At 49.6% G+C, this 27,429-nt stretch overlaps 7 protein-coding genes across 7 annotated transcripts; 3 read left to right on the top strand and 4 right to left on the bottom strand.

Annotated features, from left to right (window-relative positions):
* Positions 1-625: 625 nt before the first annotated feature.
* VFPPC_04186 (protease inhibitor (Tfs1)) lies at positions 626-1,259 on the top strand (the record flags this gene model as incomplete). Its single annotated transcript, XM_022428389.1, has 3 exons — positions 626-725; positions 784-1,188; positions 1,252-1,259. The coding sequence occupies 3 exons, from the start codon at positions 626-628 to the stop codon at positions 1,257-1,259; spliced, it is 513 nt and encodes a 170-aa protein (XP_022284455.1).
* Positions 1,260-2,371: 1,112 nt separating this feature from the next.
* On the top strand, positions 2,372-3,345 carry VFPPC_15743 (glutathione S-transferase II; the record flags this gene model as incomplete). Its single annotated transcript, XM_018293496.1, has 5 exons — positions 2,372-2,467; positions 2,516-2,737; positions 2,791-2,848; positions 2,901-3,068; positions 3,134-3,345. 5 exons carry the CDS (start codon positions 2,372-2,374, stop codon positions 3,343-3,345), a joined length of 756 nt encoding a protein of 251 aa, XP_018144706.1.
* A 474-nt stretch (positions 3,346-3,819) lies between these two features.
* Positions 3,820-5,439, bottom strand: VFPPC_04188 (phosphatidylserine decarboxylase family protein; the record flags this gene model as incomplete). The annotated part of the gene is made up of 5 exons (XM_018283583.1): positions 3,820-4,490; positions 4,543-4,714; positions 4,780-4,858; positions 4,934-5,296; positions 5,384-5,439. 5 exons carry the CDS (start codon positions 5,437-5,439, stop codon positions 3,820-3,822), a joined length of 1,341 nt encoding a protein of 446 aa, XP_018144707.1.
* Positions 5,440-6,545: 1,106 nt separating this feature from the next.
* On the bottom strand, positions 6,546-8,274 carry VFPPC_04189 (TeaA receptor TeaR; the record flags this gene model as incomplete). Its single annotated transcript, XM_018283584.1, has 2 exons — positions 6,546-8,042; positions 8,173-8,274. 2 exons carry the CDS (start codon positions 8,272-8,274, stop codon positions 6,546-6,548), a joined length of 1,599 nt encoding a protein of 532 aa, XP_018144708.1.
* A 2,433-nt stretch (positions 8,275-10,707) lies between these two features.
* VFPPC_15744 (hypothetical protein) lies at positions 10,708-11,037 on the bottom strand (the record flags this gene model as incomplete). The annotated part of the gene is made up of 1 exon (XM_018293497.1): positions 10,708-11,037. The coding sequence occupies one exon, from the start codon at positions 11,035-11,037 to the stop codon at positions 10,708-10,710; it is 330 nt and encodes a 109-aa protein (XP_018144709.1).
* A 2,859-nt stretch (positions 11,038-13,896) lies between these two features.
* Positions 13,897-14,409, bottom strand: VFPPC_17757 (hypothetical protein; the record flags this gene model as incomplete). The annotated part of the gene is made up of 2 exons (XM_022429444.1): positions 13,897-14,296; positions 14,342-14,409. 2 exons carry the CDS (start codon positions 14,407-14,409, stop codon positions 13,897-13,899), a joined length of 468 nt encoding a protein of 155 aa, XP_022285518.1.
* Positions 14,410-20,428: 6,019 nt separating this feature from the next.
* VFPPC_04192 (ABC multidrug transporter) lies at positions 20,429-24,365 on the top strand (the record flags this gene model as incomplete). Its single annotated transcript, XM_018283586.1, has 13 exons — positions 20,429-20,666; positions 20,717-20,950; positions 20,999-21,533; positions 21,591-21,714; positions 21,776-21,938; positions 21,999-22,266; positions 22,386-22,508; positions 22,567-22,638; positions 22,691-22,741; positions 22,824-22,888; positions 22,940-23,558; positions 23,618-24,040; positions 24,125-24,365. The coding sequence occupies 13 exons, from the start codon at positions 20,429-20,431 to the stop codon at positions 24,363-24,365; spliced, it is 3,156 nt and encodes a 1,051-aa protein (XP_018144712.1).
* Positions 24,366-27,429: the final 3,064 nt, after the last annotated feature.

Consider the following 27,429-nt stretch of genomic DNA (forward strand, 5'->3'; position numbering starts at 1 on the left):
AGGTGTACATGCACGAATTTTGATGTCGATCACGTCTAAAGGTGGAAGAATTGGTTATGACTAACACGGCGACTCTTCCACAAACATTTCCCATTGCTTCAATAGACATTTGATGGACCCTCAATTCTGGAGAAATGACGTAAAACTACTTCAACATCTCACTAACACTTGTGCGGGCTACATATGCTACCCGGTAGTCGAGATACAAATCAGGAACTGGTACGATCACGAGAGGCCAAGTTTGCAAGTAAATATAATAAAAGTTGGATCAGCTTCGAATAAAAATATGTAAAGAACCTTCACTTGTCCCAATCGCAGTTCAAACTCATCTCATGTCATGTTTAACTCAAGAAGAAGCAGCAGACTTTCCGTGTCGGCACCTCGCCGCTCCCGGCCCGAAACCTTCGGCCAAATCGCCAATGTCTCACGGTTCGTCGGTGCTCAACCGGCACGGGCTTATCGTTTAGTGGATCACTAATCGCCGATCAACCAGAATAAGCGTCAAAGATTCCAATTAAAATATTTATAAAGGTTCCTGAGAGCCATTGAATATTTTTTTTACAGTATAGAAAAATAGACAGGTTGGTGTCCAAGTAATTCCGTAATGCCCTCCAACACCAACGCCATGGCGGCCATCGCCGCCCTTCAAAACGACAAATCCAAGATCCTGGGTGTAAGCGTCGGCAAACACACTGTTGAACCAGGCTATCACATTCCCAAAGGCGGTATGAAGCACAACTCATAATTTCAGTTCCCGTATAATGAATGCTAATCTCCTCAAAGATGCACGAGATACACCCGTCATTCGCTTCGACGCAGCCACCCCATCAACCAAGTACATAGCAGTATGCCTGGATCTCGATGCTCCCCATCCATCATTTCCATTCCTCAGCCCTATTCTCCACTGGATTCAGCCCGGGCTACAAGCATCTACGCAAGATGGACAGACTGTGATGAAGTCATCTGAAGCATTTATTTGCAATTACGCGCCACCCGGCCCACCACCAGGCAGCCCGCCACATCGATACTGCTTCTTCTTGTACGAGCAGCCAGAGTCGTTTGATGGGAAGAAGTATGCGCCGAGTAATGGTGCTGAGATGGGATTATGGCCGAGAATGCGGTATAGTCTTGATGAGTGGGAGAAGGAGGCTGGATTGGGGCCGATTATTGCGACGAATTATTTTAATAGTAATTAGGTGGCTGCGAACACATGATACCATGCATATTGTGCTTACGTTGTTTTACTAGTAGTAAGATGATTTGGATTTATGAATAAATTATGAGGTATAGAAGTGCCTGCATGCATGATGATGCCAGAATTACTTGGTTGAACGCCATTGAGAGGCCAGACTGAACTGGGATCTAGAGACCTTCCAATGGCATCTTGAGAGCGGTATTGCAGCCATACCACGAGAGCCATTCACACGGTAGATGCAAAGACAATGGCTCACTTAGCATAACTGCGAGATGCATCCCGTGACGCCAAGATGTTGCCCCAACACCTGTCAGACGGGAAGATCGAAGATCGGGGACTAGCCGCCCTGGTGAGATTTTGGCCTCCAATTGCCGCCAAACCCCACTACTTACTTGCACAGTATTCAAGTATATAGGTTTCGCATTGGTAATCCTGTGAGTTGGTTGAAGTAACAAGGGTGAGTTGGTCGATACTATGCTGCGTCTCGGGACAACCAAGATATCACATCTCACCATCTCGCAAGACCATAACTTCAAATTCATCGCAATGAGTCAATCATGTCCGAAAGCTTTGAAATCATGGAACATAGCAATGAAGAGAGTGAACCTCATGCGTTATGTTACTGGCAGAACCCATCCTCAACCCTTAAGTCACCGAAGTTATTCACACCAAACCCCCGTAACGACCAACCTCAACCATCTCAAAGCGTTATGCCCTCAGTAACTAACTCCCAGCTAAATCCCCTGATATCCCGTGCAAACCCCAAAAACACCTTCCACCCACCCAGCGCACCATTGTCTAGCTAATCCACTCGGCACAATCCCACCCCGACCAAACTCCGCAAAACTACCACTTAAGTACCTAAGAGAGTGTATCGAAACCAAATAAGTCTGTACTACCAAACTACCCGCTCCGCCCTCCCAAACAGCCACAGGTCCAGACCCAGTCCGCGGCATCGTACATGTGTACCCTCACCCCTGCCAATGGCGGGGGAGGGGAGTCGTGACGTGATGCAGCAAACCAAGCACGATTTCTAAGCAACTCCCACACGCGAATTACCAAGCGCTCAAACCTCAAGCCGATTATCCCTCTATACCATAAATATAAATCTCGCGCACTCCACAATTCATACTCATGACAGCTCGACTTCGCAAATTAGCCTCGCAATTCACAAACATGGCCACCAAGACCGATATCGTTCTCTACACGGCGCAGACGCCTAACGGAATCAAAGCGTCCATTGCGCTCGAGGAGCTCGGTCTTCAATATGAGGTACGAGTCTAAGTGAATAACTTTTCGGGATAATGCTGATAATCGCAGGTGTATAATATCAAAATGATGGACAATGAGCAAAAGGAGCAATGGTTCCTGGACATCAATCCCAATGGCCGAATTCCCGCTCTGACAGACACATTCAACGGCAAGAAGATTCGGGTTTTTGAAAGCGGCGCCATCTTGGAGTATCTCGTGGACCGGTATGACAAGGACCACAAGATTTCGTATCCCAAGGACTCGGCGGAGCATTGGGAAGTCATCAGCTGGGTGCGTGCCATCTCATCCATTGCGAACTTTAGAATACAGCTAACACATCATAGTTAATGTGGCAGATGGGTGGTCTTGGGCCGATGCAAGGCCAGGCAAACCACTTCAAGAGTACGCTCACCCACCAGCCTCATACACAATTCCTCACCACTGACAATAACAGGATACGCCCCCGAAAAGATTGAATACGGCATCAACCGCTACGGCAACGAAACTCGCCGTCTGTACCGCACCATGGACGACCACCTCGCCAAGTCGTCCCACGGCTTCCTGGTCGGCGACCGCGTCACCATTGCGGACATTTCATGCTGGGGATGGGTCGCTTCTCACAGTACGTTTCCTACAGTTTCTCTACGTCTTCTACAGTGACATCAGTAATGTGCTGACAATTCACAGCCTGGGCGGGCGTCTCGCTCAAGGAGTTTCCCCATCTGGAGAAGTGGCTGAACACGCTGCTGCAGCGACCTGGCTTTGAAAAGGGGCGCCATGTGCCGAAGCAGCATACTGCGTTTGACAACGACAAATTGAGTGAGGAGGAGCTGGATAAGAAGGCTGAGTCGTCGAGGAATTGGGTGCAGAGCGGGATGAAGGCGGATGCGCAGAAGTGATTGAGTTACGACTATGTTGTATGAATTGAACCACGTTAAGGCTTCGCTCATTCACAATTGTGAAATATGTGAAAACAAACTTCAGATTCATGACCGTATTTAAGTACCGGCAAGCAAGCAACATCGCGACTTGCACCAATTTAGACGATAATCTCCATTAAAGACTCATAAACCATAACTTCTTAACATCAGCCAACCTCCCCTCACACACAATGGTGAAATATAGTGAAAGCCTCCAGACTGACTCCTTCATATTCCTGTGAAGCAAAGCAACATCGCGACTTACATGAAATCAAATGTTAAATCTCCATTAAAGACTCATATAAACCATCACTTCTTAACATCAGCCAACCTCCCCTCACACACAATGGCGAAATATAGTGAAAGCCTCCAGACTGATCTCCTCAAGTACGGTGAAGCAACATCGCGACTTACACCAATTTAGACGATAATCTCCATACAAGACTCAAACAATCACTTCTTAACAACAGCCAACTTCCCCCTCACAGGAACATTCTCATCCCTCCCCACGCCCGGAAACCCCTCAACCCTCACCCCCTTCCCAAACACCAAACAATGACTCGACCCCCCAAAATGAAACATACCCAACTCATCCCCCTTCTTCACATGCTGTCCCTCCCGCACCGTAACATCACACGTACTCACCTCGTCCATCCCAATCCCCACAAAGCCCACCAGCCCAATCGCCTTCTCATCCGCCTCCAGCACAATGACCGCCCTCGTCGCCAGCGCCGACAAATACCCCTGCGCAACCGTAATCCCCCTCGTGTCAATCTTGACGTCCGTATCCCCGTCGTCTTCGTTGAGCGGCTCGCTGAAGTACGTCCCGTCCTGGACAAACGCGCGCTTCACTGTCCCCGAGACGGGCGAGTGCCAGCGGTGGTAGGACAGCGCCGACAAAAACGCCTGGTAGATTGTGCCGCCGACGAATTTGTGCGCGAGGGGGTCGTGGGCGAACATGTCGACGAGGGAGTAGGGCTGGCCCTTGGCGAAGAACTTGTCGCGGAGGTTGATGTTGTGCTCTATGTTGAAGACTTTGGATTCGCAGGCGTTGGCGATGACGGTGTCGTCGGTGGGGGAGGCGACGGGGCGTGCGGAATCGTGGAGTTTTCGGGTGAAGAAGTCTGCTGTTTGTTTAGTGTTGAGGCGGGTTGTGTGTAGGGATGGGAGATGTACCGTCCCAGGACTTGAAGCCCATGTGTTTTGCGGTTGGGTCGCAGATGAACATTTCTTCAAACTTCATGTTGGACTTGTAGGGGGCGTTGGCGACTTGGACGAGGTCGTTGATGCCGGTTTGGCCGAACCAGCCTAGTTTGTGGTCGCCCAGGACTTCTGCTGATGCTGGTGACTGGCAGAGAGGTTAGAGTATATCTCAGACATTTGTGCTTGAGTTCAATGTCAAGACAAACTCACCTGCAGATATTTCCCCCATTCATTCAGCACCTTCTTCAACGCTCTGTTTACATCTGGATCTAAAAACGCCGCATGTCCACTAACCAACATCAGTATTTCCGCTTACCACAACTTAACGTAGAAGTGTCGTAAACATCCCAAGAAAAATACATACCTCGGCGTACCCATCGGGTAATCAAAAATAGCACACATTGGAACTCCCACTACGCCCACACTCTCCGCTGCCTCCGTCCACTCCGGCGCCCTCGTAACAATATGATTCAGCACCTGCAGCATATGCTTGTAGTCGCGAATCTGCTTCACCCCAGTTGGATCATGCCAATATGGGTGCTTCCGGGGAATTTCGTCAAACATCTGCACAAAGTACATGTACACACGGGAATTTCCCTCAATGAGCTGCTTGAATTCCTCGAGGGCGGGCGTGAGCTTTTCCTCGGGGTGCGAGTCGATGTAGGAGGTTATGTTGGAGAGGTATTGCCGATGGACGCGATGGTCAGCAGGGAGCCATGCGCCGGGTCTGAGAAAACATGTTAGCAGTAGTTTCAAGGCCAGAATGAAGGGCAATGGCTCGGCGTGGTCGAGCTTCATCTGCTGGCTCACTTACTTATGGATGCGGAAGTGGGCGGGGATATGATGGTGGTCGCCATGTTGAGTAACCATCTTGAATGAATGAATTGATCAAAACCTGCGTATGCACCTCAATTGGCATTCAATCGACCTGTAAATGACTTGTCAAGATGAACAGGAAACAATGAAAATTATTTGGCAGAGCTTACATATATGGCGGCGGATAAACTTTATGAGAGCTCAGCTCCCCACAATCGGCCGATGATGCCGCTTGCAATGCAGCTCAACGTCGAAGCTGTCGGAGCTCGGCACGGCTCCAACACGCCGCACCGTCATCGATGATGTAAAGCAACGCCAACAATCCAGTCAGAAAACTCTCGAGCACCATACCTTCCCAAGGCAAGGTCCCATCTCAATGCAATATCACCCGATTTGCGACACCAGCCATGTTAATAATGTCTTTATTGATATCTAACTTGGTCCATCATTGGTCGAAAAGTCCATCCTCAGGAGAGGGGGTATCTATACACTCAAGAATCCGAAAGTTCCTCCGTCAAGTTTTTCGATGCGCTCCAGGCGTAAGTCGCCATTGTAGAATTGCTACTACGCAACAAATGCTCCATAAATGAAACAAACAGTGCTCCCGGACGTCCTACATCGGCCAATGCCCAATGCCAACAACAAAAGTGTTCCACCAAGCTGTGAGATGAACATGGCCATTCATATTCCAATCAGAATGGCGGCGTAGGCGAGTACTCGGATGCAGTAGTATGATTAAACGCGTATGTTAAGAAACGTAGGCAGGATGCCAAAAGTCTGACCAAAAAAGGCCAATAACTTGTGATCATTATCGCTGTATCTGATCAAATCGTAGTTGGTATCCCATCGAATCGAATGGAGAGAATCAAAAAATCTCCTCGTTGAATATCGTCGCCGTGTTTCACCTCGATGCGACGCCGTGAAAAAAAATATAAAGGTGACAAATGAAACCGTAAGAGTCGCTAGGCTGGATAATTGGGATGAAAAATGGAATAAAATAAAAACAACAAAATGTACTTAAAATAACACAAAAGGCTGAAAATCGGTATATGTAAATCACGATTCGTAAAGTCGTAAACGGTCTCGCTGAAGGAAGGATGCCCAAGGGCCAAGTGGCAACGGAGAGAGACCCTCCAGGCCGCCGAGGCAGAAACGTGCCATTACATTATCACGCAGCACCCGCATCCTGCCTTCTTCTCAGCTTCTTCCTCTTCCTGTCTCATTGGTTCGACCGTTTGGGGTTGGGAGACTGGTTGCATTGGTCCAGGACCCTTGGAACTTGCTACAGGGCTGACCGGAGGCTTGTCCGAGATCTTGGGCATTGTAGAGTATGAGCTCTGCTTTGGACTCTTCGTGATACCGGGTTTCAAAGGCCATTCTCCCGCTTGTTGAGCATCTTCCTCCTCTTGAGGGAGAGGCTCTTTCTCCTGTGGTTTCGGAAGTTCGTGGTCGTTGAGCGGTCGGAATTCCTTGTCATAGACGTCGCCAAACTTCCCTTCCCTCTCCCACATTTCTTGTCGCAGGCGTTTGGCGACCGTGGGTAGCAGCTGTTGATCCGGAGGCAACCGCGGGTCCGGCTTGTACGCATCGAACATCCACGGTGGGTCGCCCTCGGGTTGCTTGCTAGCAGCAGATGGTTCTCCAGATCGTGTGGGTGGGCGGTTTCCACTCGCATCTCTGGTAGGACCGGATCTAGTCTTCGGCCGACTGGCTGTGGTGCTGGTCTTTGATGCCGTTGAGGCCTTTCGCACAGTGCTTTTCTTTGGTGAACCCTCTGTGACTGATCGCTTTCCATTGGCAGGTCGGTTGCAATTGTTCACTACTTCGAAGTCCTTGGTAGAAGCACTGGCACTTCGAGACCGAGTTTTGGTGTAGGCAATGGTATCGCCATCCATGGATTCAATGCGTCGGACAGAAGGAGATCCGCGATCCAAGTAATCTTGTGGGATAGGCGCGGGGCTGATCTTGGCTACCGGGATTTTTGTGCCTCCCTTGAGACACTGCGAGGCAAAATAGGCATTAGCCTCCTCTTCAGCAATCTCTTCTGGCGTCCTCAAGTCCCAGTGCTGGGCCGGGGGTTCTTCCTCGCCAACATGATCCATGTTGGCGGAATCATGGCGCTGTCGCTGTTGATGCTGATTGTCAAAGTCCATGGAACTCTGATTCCGAGGGCGTTGCTGGTTGTCGTAATCGACGGAATTTTGCCCCCTGGGACGTCTTTGCCTACTCGAGGCTCGCACCTTTGGTATTATGAAGCCAGCGGCCTGGAGCTCCTCGCTTTCAATCTTGGCTAACTTGTCCCGGTGAATCCATTTGGAATCCTCCTCACTGTATTCTAAGCCCAAGGTTTGTTGAATCTGCCGTCTGCGTTCATCCAAAGCTGCTTGCTTTCCGAGCGACGTACCATCCGAGGCGCTCGGTAGGGGTTGTCGGGGCTCAATGGCCAGAGCAGGTGATAGTCCTGAAGTTCCATCTCCTGACTTGGCCCATCTGGCGGAACTGAGGTTGTCGACAGAGTGCATTTTGCGAGCGGCCATTTCAAAATGGTTGCTGGTTTGGCCATACGAGGAAGACAGTGCATTGCCATTCTGTGAACCGAGGGGGCTTCGCAAGGGTTTTTCTAAACTGGGAGCGTCGTTCTTGTCTTGCATCGTGTTCTGTGGGTGGTTGCCATTAGCCAAACTACTGAGCCACTAACAATGGATGAAACCTCCCAGCAATGCTTGCGTTTCTGTGGGTAGACACTCGTGGTCGAATAACTCTGGGGTATTTCGGACTTGGTCTTACCTCTGACTGTCCAGCGGAAAGCTCCCACATGTTTTCTCCATGGCTGCTGCTCGGCGGTGTCAAAGCCGTAGCTCCCGTGGGAGCTGATGAAACGGCGGCCATGGAATGTTGGGTGGCTTAGGGAGCCGGCTACCCCTTTCTCGAGGTTGAAAAGGTGAACACCAAGAAGATAGGTGGGGGCACGATTCGCGTCGAGGTGATTTATGTGAGGCTTCGTATGATAATTTGCTCGAGAATTATACAAGAACAGTTTCGAATTTGGTCGTCGCCAAGTTTCGGTCGCGTCGATCGCAGAGGAGGGAGGAGGCTGAATGTTGTGGCGCTGGAGTGGTTCTTGGTCTGGTGGGAGTTGTGTGGATGGATGCTGGGCCAAGTGCAAGAGTCACAGAGAAGGGAATCTTCTGGACGACGTGCAATGAACGATTGGCACTTGCAGACCAACAGGCAACGTCGGCCTGAAGCAATTCATGCAACAGCACGATGGCCAAGAATGTGTCGAGAAAATCAGTGGGGAGAAAGAAGGGAGATTGGGGAGGGGGCGTGGGAGGTGAGGTCTGGTGAGCTGAGGTGAGCAGAGGCTGGCTGGCACCTTGACTTTTTTGAGATTTGGAGAGGAGTTTGGACAAGGGAAGCTTGCAACTGCAGGGGTAGTGGCAACAGCGTGTCTTGCCGTGCTGTCTGATGCTGATGGTCTACCAGCAGGCTTTGACAAGGGACATGATGGCTATAAGAAGAGTCTGGTCCGGATGGGGATGGAAAGAGCAAGTTGTAAGTTACTGCACGAACTGGTGCTTGGAATTAGGCCTGATGATGGATGTGATGATGCTCCGTGTTGCAGGTGGAGATGGACGGACGTGTGTCTTGATGTCGAAGCGGGTGAAGACGCGCTTCGAGGAGGCTGGGAACAAGATGATAAAGCGAGCGACAGACATCCGAAGCTCAATGCACACGGACACCAGCCAGTCTAGATATCTAGATCTTCAGTTGGACTTTGACCTGCAATGAATAGTCTGATCCGGTCTGGCTGGTCATGATTGATGGGTTGAGGCCTGCTGGGGATAATTGGTGCAGCGCATTACAGTGCCGTCAAATTGGTTCGAGCTTGAGCGGGTCGACAGGGTTCATGATGCGCCACAGGGCGGAAGCAATCTGCTTGGTCATGGGTTCAGCTTCGTGCTTGCTTATTCTGGTCAGGTAGCCCGGAGCACTGGGGATTTCATTGATGATAATTATTGACGGTGGGCTGCATTCAAGTTGGTGCAGTTGCCAAGAGGCCATGGATGCTGCGGCCTCATTCGATGCGGTTGAGGATCCAATATCTGAATCTTCAGATGTCAATCGACATCGGGGTGACTCCGGACAAGAAGGGACTGGAGCGCCTGGTCCGTCCAATTCTGCTACATGAAGAGACATGGCACGAGCATTGACTTCCAGATGCCAACTAGAGCCCCTGGCTCTCCATGAAGCCCGGCGCTAATAAAAGCGCTGACAGTCCAGATGTCCGGTCTCGTCTGGTGCCAGTGGGAGCTGCTCTCGCTTTGGGCCTGGGGGCGCCGGGTGCTCCAGGTACTGGCTGGTCCACTTGGGGCTCTTCCCGGTGCCAGAATTACAGGGGTCTCAGGGGGGCACAAAGTGCGCAAGCTTGCCACATGCAGGCTGGATCCAGTTGTTTGGGTTCAAATGGCAGGAGCTTTTCCAATCGGCAGCTCCAACCAGCCTCCTTGAACCTTCATCAATCATTGAGGCTAATTTTCCACTCACCAAATTTATCATCTCTCAACTGCTGTGTAACCTTCGTCTCCAGTCCGTCCCAGCTGGTCCGTGTGATATCATCTCGTTTAATTTCGCCACGGCCCAACCAAGACAACCAAGGCCCATCCCCGTGGGTTAAAACCACCAAGACTCCAAATCGGGCTTCTCCGTACGGTGCACCGTGGTGTTACGCAAATATCCAGCAAATTATCACGTCTCGTCTCGTTCCATCAGATTTCAATTGTTCTGTACTAATTTTCTCCAGTTTGGCAACTCACCTATCGGTGTGGCGTCGATGGACGCGGTGGCACGAAGAACACGGCATCGTTGCAACCCTGCCAGCATCTCGGATCAACGACATCTTATTGCCATCTGCCGATTGAAAGCTTCCACGAGGGGCATGCTGTTGGGTGGCCCATGTCGTCGTTCTTGCGGCATTTTCCCTCTTTTCTTTCTTCCCTTCTTTTGTTTTTATTTTTTATTTTGTCCTTTCCTGAGACACCGCCTGGCAAGGTGCCTGGTTCATGGCGTCGATATTCGAAACGCCGCTGACGGGGCGTTTTTGTGTCAGCTATCGTCTCCTCCCGCAGGATGATGAACCGATGATGTTTGACTCGACGCATTTTTGCAGAACCACGATTCCGAATGCAACCTTGATCCTATTAGCACAAATTTGTGACAGTGACGGCCTGTCCGGAGAAAACGGTAGCAAAGCGGATCAGCTTCATTGGAACTTGGCAAGGACGCGTCTCATGGGCCAGATTAATTATCCACAGATGACCGTCAAGGTCGCGGCTTTGCTGTGCAACCACTTATTCTGCCCGATACCGCGTCAACCCAACTACGCTGAGCTCTCAGCAAGGGCATATCGCGATGCTTCTGTGCAGAGCGCCCATCGTGAACATCGAGCATTACTGGCCATAGATCCAACAGCCAACTTTGACTTCTGCCAACACGCCAAACAGTGCGGTAGCACTTCCTTCCTATCCCAACAACCAAATTCATCGTCAAAGTGTACTCTGCAGAACCTGTGCCGTTCCTACCAGGGGTTGGTAGCCAGGCGTCCGTGACCACCATCCGTCCAATATCACACCAGTCTAATCGCGCCTTCATCTCGCCAATTTTGGAACCATGAGCCGATCAGGAAGCCGATGCTACCATATGCAGGGACCAAAATTGACCAGTTGCAAAGTAGGTTCTCAATTGGTAATGAGCTAAAATGGCCTCTTGGACCTCTTGGACCTCTGTTTATCATGTACTTCGTACGATGTTGCCCACGTTGACAAGAGCTGTTCCAAATTGTGATAGAGCCATGTAATCTGAGGGTGGTTCAAATTCAAGTCAATGAGATGAACCTTAAGAAGGACTAAACGCTTCCAAGTGAAGGCTTTGAGAGTACTATTCCAATGGTGCATCCTGGATCAACCGCTTTATATTTTGGAATGTTATCACGATCTCATCCGGGATGGTGACAATCAGGACGGCTAGGATCAATGCCATGCTTTCCCATCCTTGATCCCGCATCTGCCAGTCCTGGATCTTTGCATCGACTTGTTACTCCGTCATTTATGCACCCAGCCTTGTGAGACATGTAAGCTTCCATTACCTAGGCAGTTGCCTTGTATCCAACGATGGTAATCCTCTTTTCCGTGTGCAACCGTGCGGACGGAACGTAGCACATGTCGCCTTCAAACCACAAGCGGAAGACATGTTTCCGATTCTTGCTTCTTCACCCCGCATCAGCTTGTTTCACGAAGAATAAAATAAAAGAAATTCTAGTGCTGGTCGTACAAACAGAAAAAGCAAATATACACTGCAAAGATTCCTCTTCGGGGCTACTCATCTTACCAACAAGATGAAGTTTACTTTTGGAGACGGCCAGGTTTAGCCACAGCCAACCGATGGGCTCCATAGACTGGCCAAAACGAGCCATGGCACACAACGTTGCCATCCTGACTCACTCCCAATGTGCAATTCAGTCATCACAATCGTCCGTCAGAATGCGCCATCGACCAACCTCAGCTATGGCCACATCATCAAAAGAAACACTCCTACCACATCCAAAGCCCTTTCGTCAGTCGGGCCGCCACAGCGCATTCCAACGGCTATTCTTGGATACATGGCACCTTGTCTGAGATCTCGATACACAGGCATCACCCACATTCCGCATCTGCAACTCGATGCAAACTACTCTTTCATTGGCAGCACTTTAATCCCGTCGGTATTGGCGTTTGGCCATCAACTCTCACAATGGCAGAATCAAAACTCCGCCGAACGAGAATCGTTTGCATCTCGGACACGCACAACTGCACTGTGAAGCTTCCAAAGGGAGATGTTCTGATTCACGCTGGGGATATGACGAACCAAGGAAGCTACTCAGAGGTATGTTTTGAAGACTTGTATGTAACACAACTCAACATGCTAAGTTATTTATAGCTCTCAAAGACAGTCAAATGGCTTGAAGAAGCCGACTTTGAAGCTAAAATCGTAATTGCCGGTTCGTAGATCTACTCTAATGCTGCGTATATCAAACTAACCAAAACACAGGGAACCATGACTTGACGCTAGACACAGACTTTTACGCACAGCACGGCTCAACATTTCACAATCAACATCCCCAATCTCCCTCGAAATGTCTCCAACTACTCACCTCTTCTCCATCAATAACATACCTCCATCATGAGGCAACCACCATTCAGCTACGTTCTCCCCAAGGACCACACACACAATTCAGAGTCTTTGGATCACCATATTCGCCGCGATACGGCCTCTGGGCATTCTACTACGACGTCCCAACTGCATCTGACGATCACTCGGAACTTCCCAAATTGTGGGACGACATCCCACCTCACACTGACATTGTGGTGACACACACGCCGCCAAAGGGTTGCTGTGATGAGGCGGACACTTTGCAAACTGGGTGTGAAGCTCTCAGGAGAGCACTCTGGCGAGTTCGACCACGGCTTGCCGTCTGTGGTCATGTGCATAGTGGACGGGGCACGGAGCGTGTGACTTGGAACCAGGACAAGATGTTTGATGTCTTGCGTGTTGCGCCTTGGGAGGACCCTGGTGCTGGGAATAATAAGCTGAGTTTGGTGGATCTCAGCGGGAGGAAGGGACCGTTGTTGGAAGAGGGAGAGACTTGTGTGGTGAATGCTGCGATTATGAAGAGCAGTTTTCCGCATGTGGGTGGGAAACAATTCCACAAACCGATTGTTGTTGATGTGAACTTGCCGGTTTGGGGGGAGTAGTTCACAGAGCATAATATGGGATATATCTCATGCAGATGGCAGGTTCGCGGTGTTGTGGACAGCAAGGCGAACTCAGCAGCGGCAAGATCAAGATCAATTGCTGTCTGGATGATCGTGAGGACGGCGTGTTATCTTAAGGCTCACTTCTGACGTTTACAACTCAATGTTGCTATATATGCGGCAGCAATAGGCTCTGGTTTGGGACTTGTAGCAACACTCGAAAGCCGATGCTCCGGTTCCGTAAACAACGGCAATAGGATAACCGATTTGGGAGTCATTGTCACAGCACAAGCTCCTGAATTCACTCGGGAGGGTTGGATGGTCCTCAATGGGACGATGTCTCCAGAGATATTGTTTGACGTAGGGGCAGCAATAATACCAAACCAAAGTCCCTTGTAGCTAGTGATTCGGACAGGGGAACAGAGAGTCACTCATCGGATATTACCCAGGGCCAACAGGAAGTCCTTCAAGCACGTGATTGGTCCCCTTTGACTTGCATCAATATCCTGGGCCGTCATCTCCTACTTTATTTACATCCATTTATTGTAAGGCGTCCCCATTACAGTCTCCATACTCTTAACATTGGGAACACGAGCGCAGCAAATTGTATTCAATGATACCACCTGAGAAACCCATCTCGCCTCTCGGACCAGGAATCAGCCTTCTGACTTTAAAGGGCAGCATTACCTACAGTGAAGCTGCGGACCAAGAGAACTATGTCCTACACCGACTTACCTATTGGCAGAAGAGGGAAGACTTTCTCAGATATCTCTTGCAGCATACAAAGGAAATAGAAGATATTGTGACATGCTACCTTCGACTGAGCAGGGCTGAGAAGTGTCGGCTTTCGTGTTCCGAAGAATGGGTTCACGGCAGCTTCAACGTCTGCCTGCCGGTATATATCGATAATTGGAGACACCGACCAGGCGGACGAGTGATGATTCGCTTTCCACTTCCATTCAAAGTAGGCGGCTCTGGTAATGCTGAGGAAAAGGTCCGCTGTGAAGCGGCCAGCTATGCCTGGATTCGTGAGAACTGTCCAGAAGTTCCAATCCCTTACTTGTGGGGGTTCTCCTTTGCTGGTCATACAGAGGGAGCAACCGGGCTGAGTGTAAGTGATCCTCTACACATAGAGGCAGAAATATAACTTGGCGAAGTTTTCATGCTCATCCCAGTTCTCCGAGCTTAGTTTCTCACCTTGGAAAATGCACCCTTTCTCGTCAGACTCTTCCATGCCATTCGACGCCGTGTCTTCTCCCTGTTTGGCAGCGCCACTCCTAGTCAATATATCCGTTCAAGTCGTCCTTACACTTTGGATACAGGACATTTGGTGATCGATTACATCGAAGGAGCCGATGACAAGATGTTATCAACGACTTGGGAGGAGCAGCGGCATGACAAGAACCGTAGGACTAATCTATTTCGGGGCCTATCGCGCATCATGCTTACTTTGGGGAAAATCCCATTGCCACGCATCGGTTCATTCACGATGGACGATTCCGGAGTGATTAGCTTGGCAAACCGCCCTTTGAGATTTCAGCTGCATCAACTGGAAAACGAAAGCATCCCAACAGGTATCAACAAAGACACCACTTATGTTGCAACTGAATCCTACCTGTTAGATGTGCTCGCCTGCCATGAGAGCCAACTAGTTCATCAACCAAACGCCGTTAATGACGAAAAAGACTGTCGTTCACAAATGGCCACCATTGCCACCATGAGAACACTCGTTCCGCACATGGTGCGTCGGGATTTGCGCCATGGCCCATTTCTCTTTATGTTGACTCACCTTCATCAAAGCAACATTTTTGTCGATAATGACTGGAACGTTACGTATCTCATCGATCTAGAATGGGCGTGCTCATTACCTGTCGAGATGCAGCATCCCCCATACTGGTTGACTAGCCAAGCCGTCGATTGCCTAGTTGATGACGACCTCGTTGAATTTGATAAGATGTATCGAGAATTTCTAGACGCCTTCTCCCACGAGGAGACATTACTGCTTACGACTTTCCGAGACCAAAAGTCTGCGTTGTCTCGGACGCAAATTATGAAACGAGGCTGGGAAGATGGCAATTTCTTCTATTTTCTAGCTTTGGATAGTATCTCTGGGCTTTACGGTATATTTATGCAGAATATCCAGCAGAAATTCGATTACCCCGTCAAATACGATGACTTTCGCCGCATCGTCGCTCCGTACTTTCGGCGGCAGAGCGAGGAATTTGTTCGGGCAAAAGTCCAGCAAAAGAACGAGTATGACAAACAGCTGAAGGAATGTTTTCAGGTTCAGCTTTAATTCTTAGAGTCATGTATTAGACAGTCGCTACATGAGGCCTTCTGCTTTTGTCCTTTCTCGACATGCGAGCCGTTCATTCGGCTTGAATATCCCACAACCAGGGCTTTAGAAGCAATGACTCTCTCATATTTAGAGAAGCAAGTCAAGAAATGCAATATAAACTGGTTGTCTCATATGTCCCCAATCATTTCCCTATCGGCCAGCCGAAAATCATAGTTAGTCCCCGATTTCGTGCTTGTTTCCCCCTGTGCCGTAACTCTACACAGGCGAGGCCCGACAAAACAGCCGCATGGAAATATTCCAGTTCGAGGTCATTCGAAACGCTCAACATTCCCTCGCTGATGCAGCCAATTTGCTCCTCGCTCTTCATATCGATAAGCTTGATGGTACTTGAGAATGTCTGCCCTTTCCAGGCCCATCTACCACCTGTGCCTTTTACCATGAGAGTGTTGCCGAAGTGGCCATCTCGATACATAACGCGCCGTGAAATTTCATTTCCCTTGATCTCAATTTCGCCAGTGGCCGTTTGGAAAGTGATTTCGCCGAAGGGGTTGTCAGTTGTATGCTGTGTTGCTTGGCCAGTGAAGACTGAAAGTTTGGGATTGGCAGTGTCGCGAATCGCGATGAAAGATGGTTGTGTGGAATTTGGGTCGCTGAGTTGGTAACCAGTCTTTGTTTCTGTGATGTGTAATTGCCTCATCGGGGGTTTGAGGGTTGATGTCATCGACAATATGTCGCTCTGTGACATATTTTACTGAGAGTGGAATTGGGTAGTTGCGATAATGAAACACTAGGGAATCCCAATCGTTTGGATGCTTTCGGGGGGGGTTGCTTTTTGGTAAGTTTCGCGATATTGTTCGACTCCAGATTCATGCTTTAATACGTCAAATTACTCGCCACCAGCATTTGCCATGAAAATGGTATTAATATGCTATACAGATGCTAAATTGGCTGCCTGGCTTGGTGTAATCTACCTTTTGAAACCAACAAACTGCGAATTGTTGCAGAGGCTATGCATGTTAGCTCGCTGAGACGAGGCAAACTAGGCGTAGTCGAATAATCTCACTTGCAGATCTGCCATCTTTTGGGATCACTGCCCTGGTGCAGGCATTTGACAGCCATGGATTGACAGGCTGACAAGGTATGACATAATGTCATCTGAGGACGCAACCAAATAGAAACTTGGAAATTCGGCATTTTATCCCTCTTGTGTAAAGGGCTATGAGCAAATCATGTCTCTGCGTTGTCAATTCCTCCATACTGAGTGTGCTTCACTAATATTGTAAAGTCCATAATGCCGACCTGCTAAAATAACTCGAAGGGAGCAATTTATATCAATTGTTCAAAGGGTCTGCCGTTAGAAACTATGTCTCTGCAGTTAGTTTTGCCTCTCGTTGGTTGTGCTGATAGCTCCAGAACACCTTGGGTAGCCTGGCAATACTCTTTATGCCATGGCAATTATAGTTCGAGTACCAAATTTCCATCGTTTTTATGCATAATCAATTACTGCAACCTTGCTAGCTCTTTAAAACATGTCTTTAGAGCGTAGAGCAAAGCCGACCGTACCAGTTAGTGCTGGTTTGGCCAGAATCAATTACATAGTTTACGGGGATGTCATTACACCATTCAGCCATCACTATTTCTGGAAAACTGTTAGTTTCCGATATCATAATATATTGGCTTTCGTTCAATGTCACGGTTGTTAGTAACTGATTTTAATGTCCTGCTGCGCAACTCAGTTCATGTCAGGATGGATAGTAAAACAACTAGACGCAGAGTCCCGGATGTTGGCGTACATTCAGCTCTTTTGAACAAACTTTCATAAATGCTTGACGGGTTCCCTTTCGCTCAGGCTCAAATGGTAAGACGTCAAATCACGGCAAAGGCCACATCTCGCCGTGGTGAGGTCTCGGCCCTACCGGACAGGCTTCCCATCAGTTACGCACTTCTTCAAGTTTCCGTCAAACCGGGACAGATTGCTCCCGCACTCGTCTCGATAGCAAAACATGGTGTCATTTACAGGCATTTGTGCTCCCGGATTTGGCAGTGACTCTAACGGGAGATAGTGACATCCTAAGAGCCAAGAGGTCGATCGCTCTCGTGGGAACACGTCTGACTATCATTATCTTCATGTTTCTTTGTACGAGCAACGTTGTTGACAGGTCATATAATGCACTCAGCTGGCCACATCAGGCTACATTTTGTCCTGTTCGCTTTAGTGTTCATATACAATACGCAAGTTGACGGATGCTCCAATATCTTGGTTGAACTATATTTAGAGCTGAGTTCATACTTTTCTAAAAAGAAAAAGAAAATTGAGATGATATAGCCATTTACCGCGTAGACATCTTGATTATTTGTAGACTCGCAAAGTCTGTGTTGCGTTCAACTGCTTGGAGAACTGGTTGATGACAGAGACTATTGGAGGTCCCTGCATTTGTCGATGCTGTGGGTGTGCGAGATGAGCATGATGGTTATGTCCTCACATGATCTGATGATACGAACCAGTACGTACAGAATGGAAACCCAGCAGCGCTTGGTGGCATTCATTTATGAATTCTGACAACCAGTTACAGTAACCTCGGTGGCTCTCTGGGCACTAATAGACAACTCCCTCGACCTATGCTATTGTTCAACTGCCGATCAACCAACAAAAGCTTCAAACACCGATCCGAGTCGCATCACCGGACATAAACCACCAACAGTATCCATGTTCAACGTGGCTGATCAATGGACAACTTGGACACGATCACTGCCCAATGCTCGCCTCGTATCGAGCCACGTCTTCCACGACACTAAAAGGGCCCTATCGAGCGGCCACTAGTTGCTAGCCAGACGATGATCCTCTCGCCTGATATCTCTTACCTAACCTGGCATCAGAGCTACCCCAAAAGAGTTGCTGTTGAGTTGGTCAGTGAAGCTATCCTCCCCATGTCAATGGCGCATCATGCCCCCAACTCTGGCCAGGCACTATTCAGCTTCACTCTTGGCCCTGGCCAGCACAGCCGCCCTCATCATGCACATGTCAAGATGCCCCAGGCCATTCATTCTCGTCCCGCATGAGAAAGCTCCATACCGAAGCTGGGGAAAAGCCCCTCATGGCCTCATCTGGCGGCCTCAGAGAAATCCAATCATTCTCAGCCACCGTGGCCGCTTCTCGGGGACGAACCCGTTGTCGAAGCCCTGTCGTTGACCCTGTCATTGAGCAAGCGTGAGGCGATCCCATGCAGCATTTCAGTATTTGCCAGGGGTCCGTTCGCCCTGAGAGCATTTCATTGACACAAAACTTGGTCCAGCTTGTGGTCCCATCTTTTGTTTTCCCCTCATTCAAACCCCTGGCCTGTTGTTTTTATCTGCCCCTCCATCAAAGTTCGAGACATTTGGCGGGGAAGAAAGGAAAGCATGGGATCAATAGGACGACAGAGCTCGCAAACAAATCGGCCAAGAGGAGACTTTACAGATCCACCGTTGGCTTCAGCTTCTCCATTTGCCGGAGGAGAATGAATGCTCGAAATCCTTTCCCCCCTGCAGTGCTGTCTGGCACAGCTCCGCGATGCAGGTCCATGTGGTCGCGGAAACTGCGGCCATGTCCACCAACGAAATGGCGAAATATGCATCGTTGTTTTGCCGAACGAAGCCAGCATGGTAAGCCCTTCTCATGCAGCCAGCGGGGGGGCCCATCATGCAATAGAGCGTGTATTATGCTGCCCGAGCATGATGCTTGCTGGGCTCCCGCTCCCTCTACGTGTAGGCACGGAGGTGTTGACGTGAGCACCAGGCTGGTCAAGTGGGAATTGTTCATCCAACCAGTACAGGTGAGGCTTCCCAGTTTTGAAGATGCCGATGGCCCTCAGCAACCAAGATTCCGGCAGGCTTTGGATAGTTGGGCCACAAGGCATCTTTTCCAATGTCCATCCGCTATCGTGGGTGATTGATCACCAGTAGCCTGACGAATAGACGGCAATGCCCATGCGCCCGGCAGGGAAGCAAAGCTCCATGCAGTGTGATAATGTCCCAGGTTGGGTAGCTGTCGATAGTCGAGGAGAGACAACCATGAACGACCACATGGTGTGGCTGCCAGCCAAGTCAGTTTAGCGTCGTCGCTGCTTTTGTATTGTGAAGGCCAAGAATTAGGCCGCTCTTTTGGCTTTGACAGAACCCAACAAACGGAAGCCCTTTTGGGGAGGGTTTCAAACGGATGAGCTGAGCTGCCAAAACGGTTCTTCAAGGGCGAGATGTGAGTGGGCTTGAGTCCACTAGTTTTCTGCTTTACCAGACGGGAAGTTTGGAGCAAAGTCCCTGCCATAGACATAATTGAGTCCAAGAGTCTCTAGACAACTATTTACTCTCATCAGCCTATCTTCATTGACACTTTCGTTCTCTAGCCGGTTTTCAACCCATTGCATGGTTTACGTCTTCTCACCTGCCTAACCAAAGTCGCCGATTTATTGAAGAACTAGTTGTAGTAACTAGCAGGATGTCAGACCTAACAAACAGGCAATCACCAAGATACGTACGTAGCAATAAACCATTTGAATAAAATTTGTCTCTCAACTTGACAACTTTCAACTCCCAGACTTGATGTCAACAATCCAAAGTATGATTCGGCATCATGACGTGTCCCAATGGCAGCGACTGGTCCTTTGGTCCAAAAGTACATTCTGCGTGTCGGCAGTTTGACTTTACCTCTTACTTTGAAGATGTCGTCTTTCGGTGCATTCCGGCATCACTGTTTATCCCCGTATCTTGATAGTCGTGTATCAGTTGAATCGCCACTCTAGGAAGACTCTACGACTGTGGGATCGGTCCCTCACTATGGAAAGGGACTCATCGGAGCGTGGGCGTTGGCTTATCTTGGGATTGCAGTAAGTTTTCCAGCTACATGGAAGTAAAGGCACTGATCAACCACAATTAGGTGACAAGTTCTATATATTCGTACCAGAACTTGAGATTCATAATGCGAATCCGTGGCGGGCTCACTGGCCTCATTTACGACCACACTCTGCACACTAGACGGGCAGACATGGGCGACATAACAGCAGTGTCTTTGATGGGCATTGATGTCGAACGAATTGCTTCCGGATTACAAATGTTGAATGAGACTTGGAGCTCTTTACTAGATGTAGCTATTGGATGCTGGCTTCTCGAGCGGCAGTTATCTCTAGCATGCCTAGCACCAGTCATCCTCATCATGTGTAAGTCACCAGAAATTAGAACCGCGAGTCCTCAAAGCCAACACCGTCAGTATCCATCGCCGCCACCTCCAAAGTCTCAGCAAACACAAGTTCGGCTCAGCGCGAATGGATTGAAAAGGTGCAAGAACAGCTCAAAGTCACGTCCGCCATGCTGAGTGACATCAAAGCGGTTAAAATGCTGGGTATTTCACCAGTCATGTACACCAGTATCCGGCGTCTACGCACAGATGAGATCAGGACCTCGGGAGTATTTAGAAGGATACTTGTCATCACTATGCTACTTTGTAAGAGAACTCAACCTCACTTGACGTCTACCTGCTAATACGTGCCAGCTCTCTCGCCAATCAATCTTGCTCCAGTTGTGACTTTCCCTGTATACGTCATTATTTCGATGTACTGGAAGAATGAGACGTTATTGACCGCTCAGGCGTTTACGTCAATATCTCTCATCACGCTACTTACCACGCCGGTTATTACTTTTATTCAGAGTATGCCGCAAGTGGCGCTGTGTATTGGCAGCTTTGACCGGATCCAAGAGTACTGCAACTATAGCAGTGATCCAGACGGTTTGGATGAGCCTCTGAGCGGTTCCGAAGTCCGACTTGGAGAATTGGATGCGTCTGTTGCGAACAGCAGTCTAGTACTACAGGGCAGCTATGCCTGGGATAAGACAAGCCCACCCTTTCTACAGGATATAGATATAAGCATTCCACGAGATACAATCACTGCTGTTATTGGCCCCGTCGGAAACGGAAAGTCAGCCTTTCTAAATGCTCTCTTGGGCGAAATGGTCGCCTCGCCACTAACCAGTAAAAGCACCAACGCACCCATCCGCGAACCGATCGCCTACTGCACCCAGGAGTCATGGTTAGAAAACAAGACGATTCGCTAAAACATCACAAGAGCACTCCTTCATGACGACAGGTGGTACAGGACCGTGAAATGGGCATGTGGTTTAGATCTGGACGTCTCCTCGTTTGATAAACGTGACGAGACTCGCGTGGGGAGTCAAGGGCTCAATCTAAGCGGTAGACAGAAGCAAAGAATTGTAAGTTACCACCCTCTTATACAACCTGGAAAGCCTTGTTCTAAGAGCTTTTTTCCATCAGTCATTCGCCCGGGCAGTCTATTACAGGGCACGAATAGTACTCCTTGACGATACGTTCAGCGGTATGGATGCCACGACCGCCCTTCGATTTTCATCTCGACTACTTGGTCCGGGAGGATTGTTGCAGAAAAACGGCTGTACGGTTATTGTGGCAACTCATAGCAGTTGGTGTATCTCACTTGCCTGTCAGGTGTTCTAGATCTAACGCTCCTCGGACGCAATAGTACAACTTGCCGATCGTGTCATCGCCCTTAAAGACGGCTGGGTCGTTGAAACGGGAGGAGTTGATGACATCATACGCAGTGGTGCCTCTTCTGATATTTCGACAAGAGAACTGTCGCCTGGGGACACCGCTCAACAGACTCTTGATGCAGTCGATTCCAGCAGCCTGGCTGGCGAATCAGCTGCAAATCTTGAAGATAGCGGTGAAAATGATTTGAGACGCAAACATGGAGACTTGTCCATATACAAATACTGCATCACCAGCTCAGGGTATGGTGTGTTTGCGTCAACCATGTTCTCAATGGCTGTTTGGATATTCTGCACAGAATCCTCAAGTATGGATCGGAGCGGGCTTCCCTTGTAATTGTCAATAACTAATAATTGTTTAGCATATGGGTTAAGTGGTGGTCCGAAGCAAATAGCCTGCAGCCTAATAAAAACGTAGTCATGTATTTGGGAATTTACTCAATGCTTGGAGTAATGGGCACGCTTGGGGCGACTTTGGCAGCGTGGTAAGATGCCATATATGCTAGTGTGATGTTACAGGAGGACTGGCTGACATTCACCAAGGACGACTATTATCTCCATCATCTCAAATTCTGCAGAGTCTTTACATTCGGATATGCTCCGCGTTAGCTTGAAGTAAGTGCCCATTGCATCTAGAAACTCAGTGGCAACTGACAAGGAAAAATAGAGCCACTCTGAAGTTTTTCTCGGCTACAGATAACGGAGATATCTTAAACAGGTGAGCGCACACGACCGATTCCACGTCTTTTGTAGACGCATTTTGGGACTCTTTCGACGGTGCTGGTGCAATAGGGTTGCAGAGTCAGCCAAGACATAGAACTGATTGACATTGATCTGCCTTCGAATTTGATCAACTATACATCCAGTGCGTCACGATTCGTTGGGTAATGCTGTGAAAAGGCTGACAGCTGTATAGCTGCGATGGAGTGTCTCGCCAAAATAATCATCATAGCTGTCTCCTCCAAATATCTTGGCATCGCTTTACCTTTCATGGGTGTCACACTCTACTTCCTTCAGCGTTTCAACCTGTACACTTCTCGACAGATTCAACTCTTCGGAGTTGAAGCTAAAGCTCCCCTCTACTCCTCTTTTACCGAAGTGGTCACAGGGGCGCCTACAATTCGAGCATTCGGTTGGCGGCGCGAATATAAGGAGCGTACCTTTGACATGATCGGTGCCTCGCTTCGGCCAGAATATATGCTCAGCTGCGTACAAGCCTGCTTGGCTTTCGTATTGAAAATATTGACTACAGTTCTTGCGGTTGCCTTGGTCTCTATTTCAATCACACTAAAGGAAAGCTTCAGTGAAGGAAGTGTAGGTGTCAGTCTCGTCATGGTTGTAGGCTTTGGTGAGACCTTGGTTCGGCTTATACAGAGCTGGACGAGACTTGAGTCCAGCATAGGGGCTGTGTCCAGAGTGAGGCGCTTTGTAGAAGACACGGAATCGGAGGAAGTTGGTTCAATGCCAATTTCCAAGCCACCGAGCTGGCCGCAAGCTGGCTCAGTGAACAGCAGCAATTTTACTGCAACTTATGAGTATGCGGGTCGCGAAGTTTTAATAATCACACGAGGGGCTTACTCTATGCGTGACGTAGGGCCGGTTCTGCGCCAGTGAGTCGGAACATTTCGCTTTCCATTCAAACTGGCCACCATGTGGCAATCTGTGGTCGATCTGGCAGCGAAACGAGCTCGCTGCTGTTGAGTTTTCTCAAAATGGTCAACGTCACACATGGTAGTATTAGTATCGACGGTGTGGACATTTGCAAGTTGGCCAATGAAGACCTCCACTCGTCGATTAGTGTTGTCACTCAGGAAGCCTTCTTAACAACAGATTCTCTACGCCAAAACGTAGATCCGATGAGTATTGCGAGAGATGGTGAAATCACTGAGGCTTTGAGCCGTGTAGGAATCTGGCCAACTGTGAGAGATCACGGCGGCCTGGACCCAGCTCTGGATCATGCTTCATGGTCTACAGGCCAGAAGCACTTACTCTTTTTCGCAAGAGCCATTGTAAAGAAGTGAAAAATTCTAGTCCTTGACGAATGCATGAGCCAGTAAGTTTGATGCCACGGACCTGAATGCTGATTCTGGCTGTGCTGCAGCGTGGACTCGGTCACAGAGGTAGCGATGCAAGATATTATTAACACCGAATTCGAGGCATACACTGTGATATCAGTAGTGCATCGACTCACCAATGTTGCTGTGTATGACAGGGTTGCGTTGTTGAATAATGGCTCACTGGGAGAGTATGACGAACCTTCCAAACTTCTAGCTCGTCCTTCGAAGTTTGGAGACCTTCATAAGAGCCACGAAGCGGCCAATGATGACGGCAGGCGTATGTAAGAGCAGTTGATTTCATTGATTTGATTTTTGAACTTGTCGGCGCTCGACTGCTATGGCAGGATTGAATACTTCGCCGTTTTGGCACCAACGACTGCTTCTGGTCCGTCAGATACGGTGTTCATGCCATGGCTAGTGTGTGCCTAACGAGTCGTACCTTGTCCAAAGCCATGACGAGGGCTCTCCGCTGTAAAAGCGGCATCAGCCCAGGCACCCATCCAATAATAGTTTCACCACCCTGGTCGTCATTCTGCATCATAATGGTATTACTGAACTTGTCCAAGTGCAGGTGGTCGCTCAAGAAGGCGCTGATCCGAGTGGAAGAAGCGGGCCAGTATTGCAGATGGCACTCTCGTGACGAGCGTGGGCATGACAGCTGATGTCCAAAGCGAATCTCGTTGTGGCCAGGGGCGGGCCGGGACGATGTTGCGTTGTATTTTGCTTTCGAGACGACGCCAGCAACTCAATTTGGTCTATGCCGATGCCCACCCTGAGGACGTTGAGTGGTCCAACATGAATAGCCTTCTGCGCGGGAAGCGGTCGAAAAACCAAATGGGTGCCTGGATTGGCCTGGCTCGACTTGACTCGCCCTATCCTTTGCAAGGCTGTAGTTATTCGAGATACTCCGTAGCTTGATGGTGATTGAGAGGCCGTCTTTGGAGTTTGACCCGTTTGGTGTTGCCGGAGCAGGCTTCCCATTTTCAAATTCAACCACTCAAACAATTGAGGGCAGGTTCCTTCCGTTTCTGTTTCGCACGACAAGCACACCAGTCGTGCCTTCCCATCGAGCTTCCTCAGCCTAATCTTGCTTGCTTGCAGTTTTGGGTCGTTGGTCTTGAGATTTTCAGTTTCCACCTCCTCTTCCTACTGCCAGACTCTTCTTCTCTTCTTCTCCAGCTGCGTTCCGTCGACCCCAGACTCCTTGAGCTCGCCGCCATTATCGACGATATAATCAATTCTCAATCTGGTTCCTCTCTTCTTAATCGAGACTTTCTCCGTTCACCTGGACCTTGCTCTTTCCCCACCAAAGACGCCATTCGTGTGGAGAGACAAGACACGGTCGTCTAAACCGGCTGGAGCAATTGGATCCCGCCTCATTGCTGTCGACTTTGTTCCCCATACTCTTCTCACCGCTTGTCCCTACGTGCAGCTCAGTCCGTCACCGGGTCAATCATAAGCTGTCCCTTCAAGCAACAGATCCGACAACATAAACAATTGGCATCAGCATCGCGTTTCTTTTTGCATTGCGACTCTATCATCGTCTTGTTTTACCTCGACCGGTTGTCAAGTGCTTGGGCTGCTGAAAGAAGTGCCTGGGCTACCTAAGACAGGATCTGGTTGATCCGTTCTTACACGCAGGACTCGGCAGGCGAACATTGATTGGATTCCACATTCGACTCTGTTTTCTGACCACTTGGGACTCGACTTGCCACCACCATCTTCCGCGAAAACGGACAACATCTGGACGCCAACTCACCAGCTAACACACCACCAACACGCACTGGCTCAGGACCACATTGTTGGCTGCCAATTGTCTCCGACCATCACCAGCCACACAAGCACGTTCTGGTGACCTCCAGGCGTCTCCTGCACCTTCGTTTGGAAGCCTCGGCGGCAATCGAACACCAACGAGTTGTTTTCGGCTTTGTCAGGCCATTACCAAAGTTTCGACTGTGCTGACTCTCACCCCTTCCTTCGGTGTCATCGCTTTTGCTGAGTCACCTGTCATTCGCTGCGGCTTAGACATCAGACATCACAGCATCATCGGGTCATTTCATCTTGGTTTTGGGACAACATCCGCTTGGATCGGCAGCCCCATTTGGTTACCTTCTCGTCCCTCACTCCATTCGAACGACTCGCACTGCTGCTCAGTGCTCCCACAGGCAACAACAGGAACTGCCGGGTGCGATTCCCTGCCTGCAGGCTCTGCTTCTGTTCTTTTCGTTTTCCACAACGCAGGCCGCCCGTTCTGAAAGCTTTGGCTAGCGAGTCTAGCCCGCTCCACCACTGGAGACAGCATCCAGGGGTACGAGTTCCGGTACATCTGCAGCCACGCGTCTCGCCACCAAAATCATCGTACCCCTCGTGTCTCCGCTTTTTCGGACCGCCCGCGCCACTTCCGGCACCCAAGAAAGGACGGAAGCCAAGTGTGCGACGTACCACGACTAAGTTGACCATCTCACTCAATCCAGCCACGCTCCTTGGCTTGGCTGTGCTGTTCTGAATCGGTGTGAGAGTGTCAGGGTGTGTGTGTGAGTGAATTCCTCTGGGTGAGTGCTCTGATCCCCATCCATGAGTCTGCGGCCATTTGTGTCAGAAAGGATACCGCGGGAATCAACGGGCTGCTTTCTGTTGCAGTCAAGACTGTCCCTCTTCTTCTTTCCTGTTCCTTGAACTGCATCTTTGGCGGACCAATCATTGACAATAGTGATTTACTAGGATTTTTTTACGTCTCTGTCTGCCTTTGTCATTGCATTCTGTCGCCTTCTCCGACAGAGTCCGACGGCGCCGGGCAATAAATCAGTCGGAGACGGCGTCCCTACAGTCATTGAACTTTCACAAAGGCCAAACTTCGTTCAACCCACCATTCTCGTGAGCGTGAGCGAGTGAGCTGTTACTTACGCCAAGCGAAATACAAACAAGCTTTGAACATTCCCGTCACCGCGATCAATTCGACGGCCTCCGCATTTCACGGTCTCACCCACCGCCATCAGCTGAGCACTGTGACCGACTTTGCGTCTTCACTGGACCACCAACAACCCTCCCAGTCTCCATCCAAGGACCCTCAGTCCTGCCACCATCCCACTCTGCAGGGTGGACCGCTTCCTCGCCATCCACTGGACAGGACCGCCCCGCCTCACCAGACTGGTGTCTGATCCTGCCCCCCATCCAAGTCCACTGACTCTCCGACGAATCGCAGTCGCTGAATCCCCCTGGCCGCCCGTGACCTCATCACCCTCTTCAAACGGAACTCCAGTCGAACACCAACCACCAGAGACTTCCGTGGTGCTTGCGCATCTCGCAACGGAGACCCAAGGTTGCGGCCCTGCTCCTTTCCTCACTCTCA

Source organism: Pochonia chlamydosporia, chromosome 3, assembly GCF_001653235.2.
Source record: "Pochonia chlamydosporia 170 chromosome 3, whole genome shotgun sequence".
Classification (NCBI taxonomy): domain Eukaryota; kingdom Fungi; phylum Ascomycota; class Sordariomycetes; order Hypocreales; family Clavicipitaceae; genus Pochonia; species Pochonia chlamydosporia.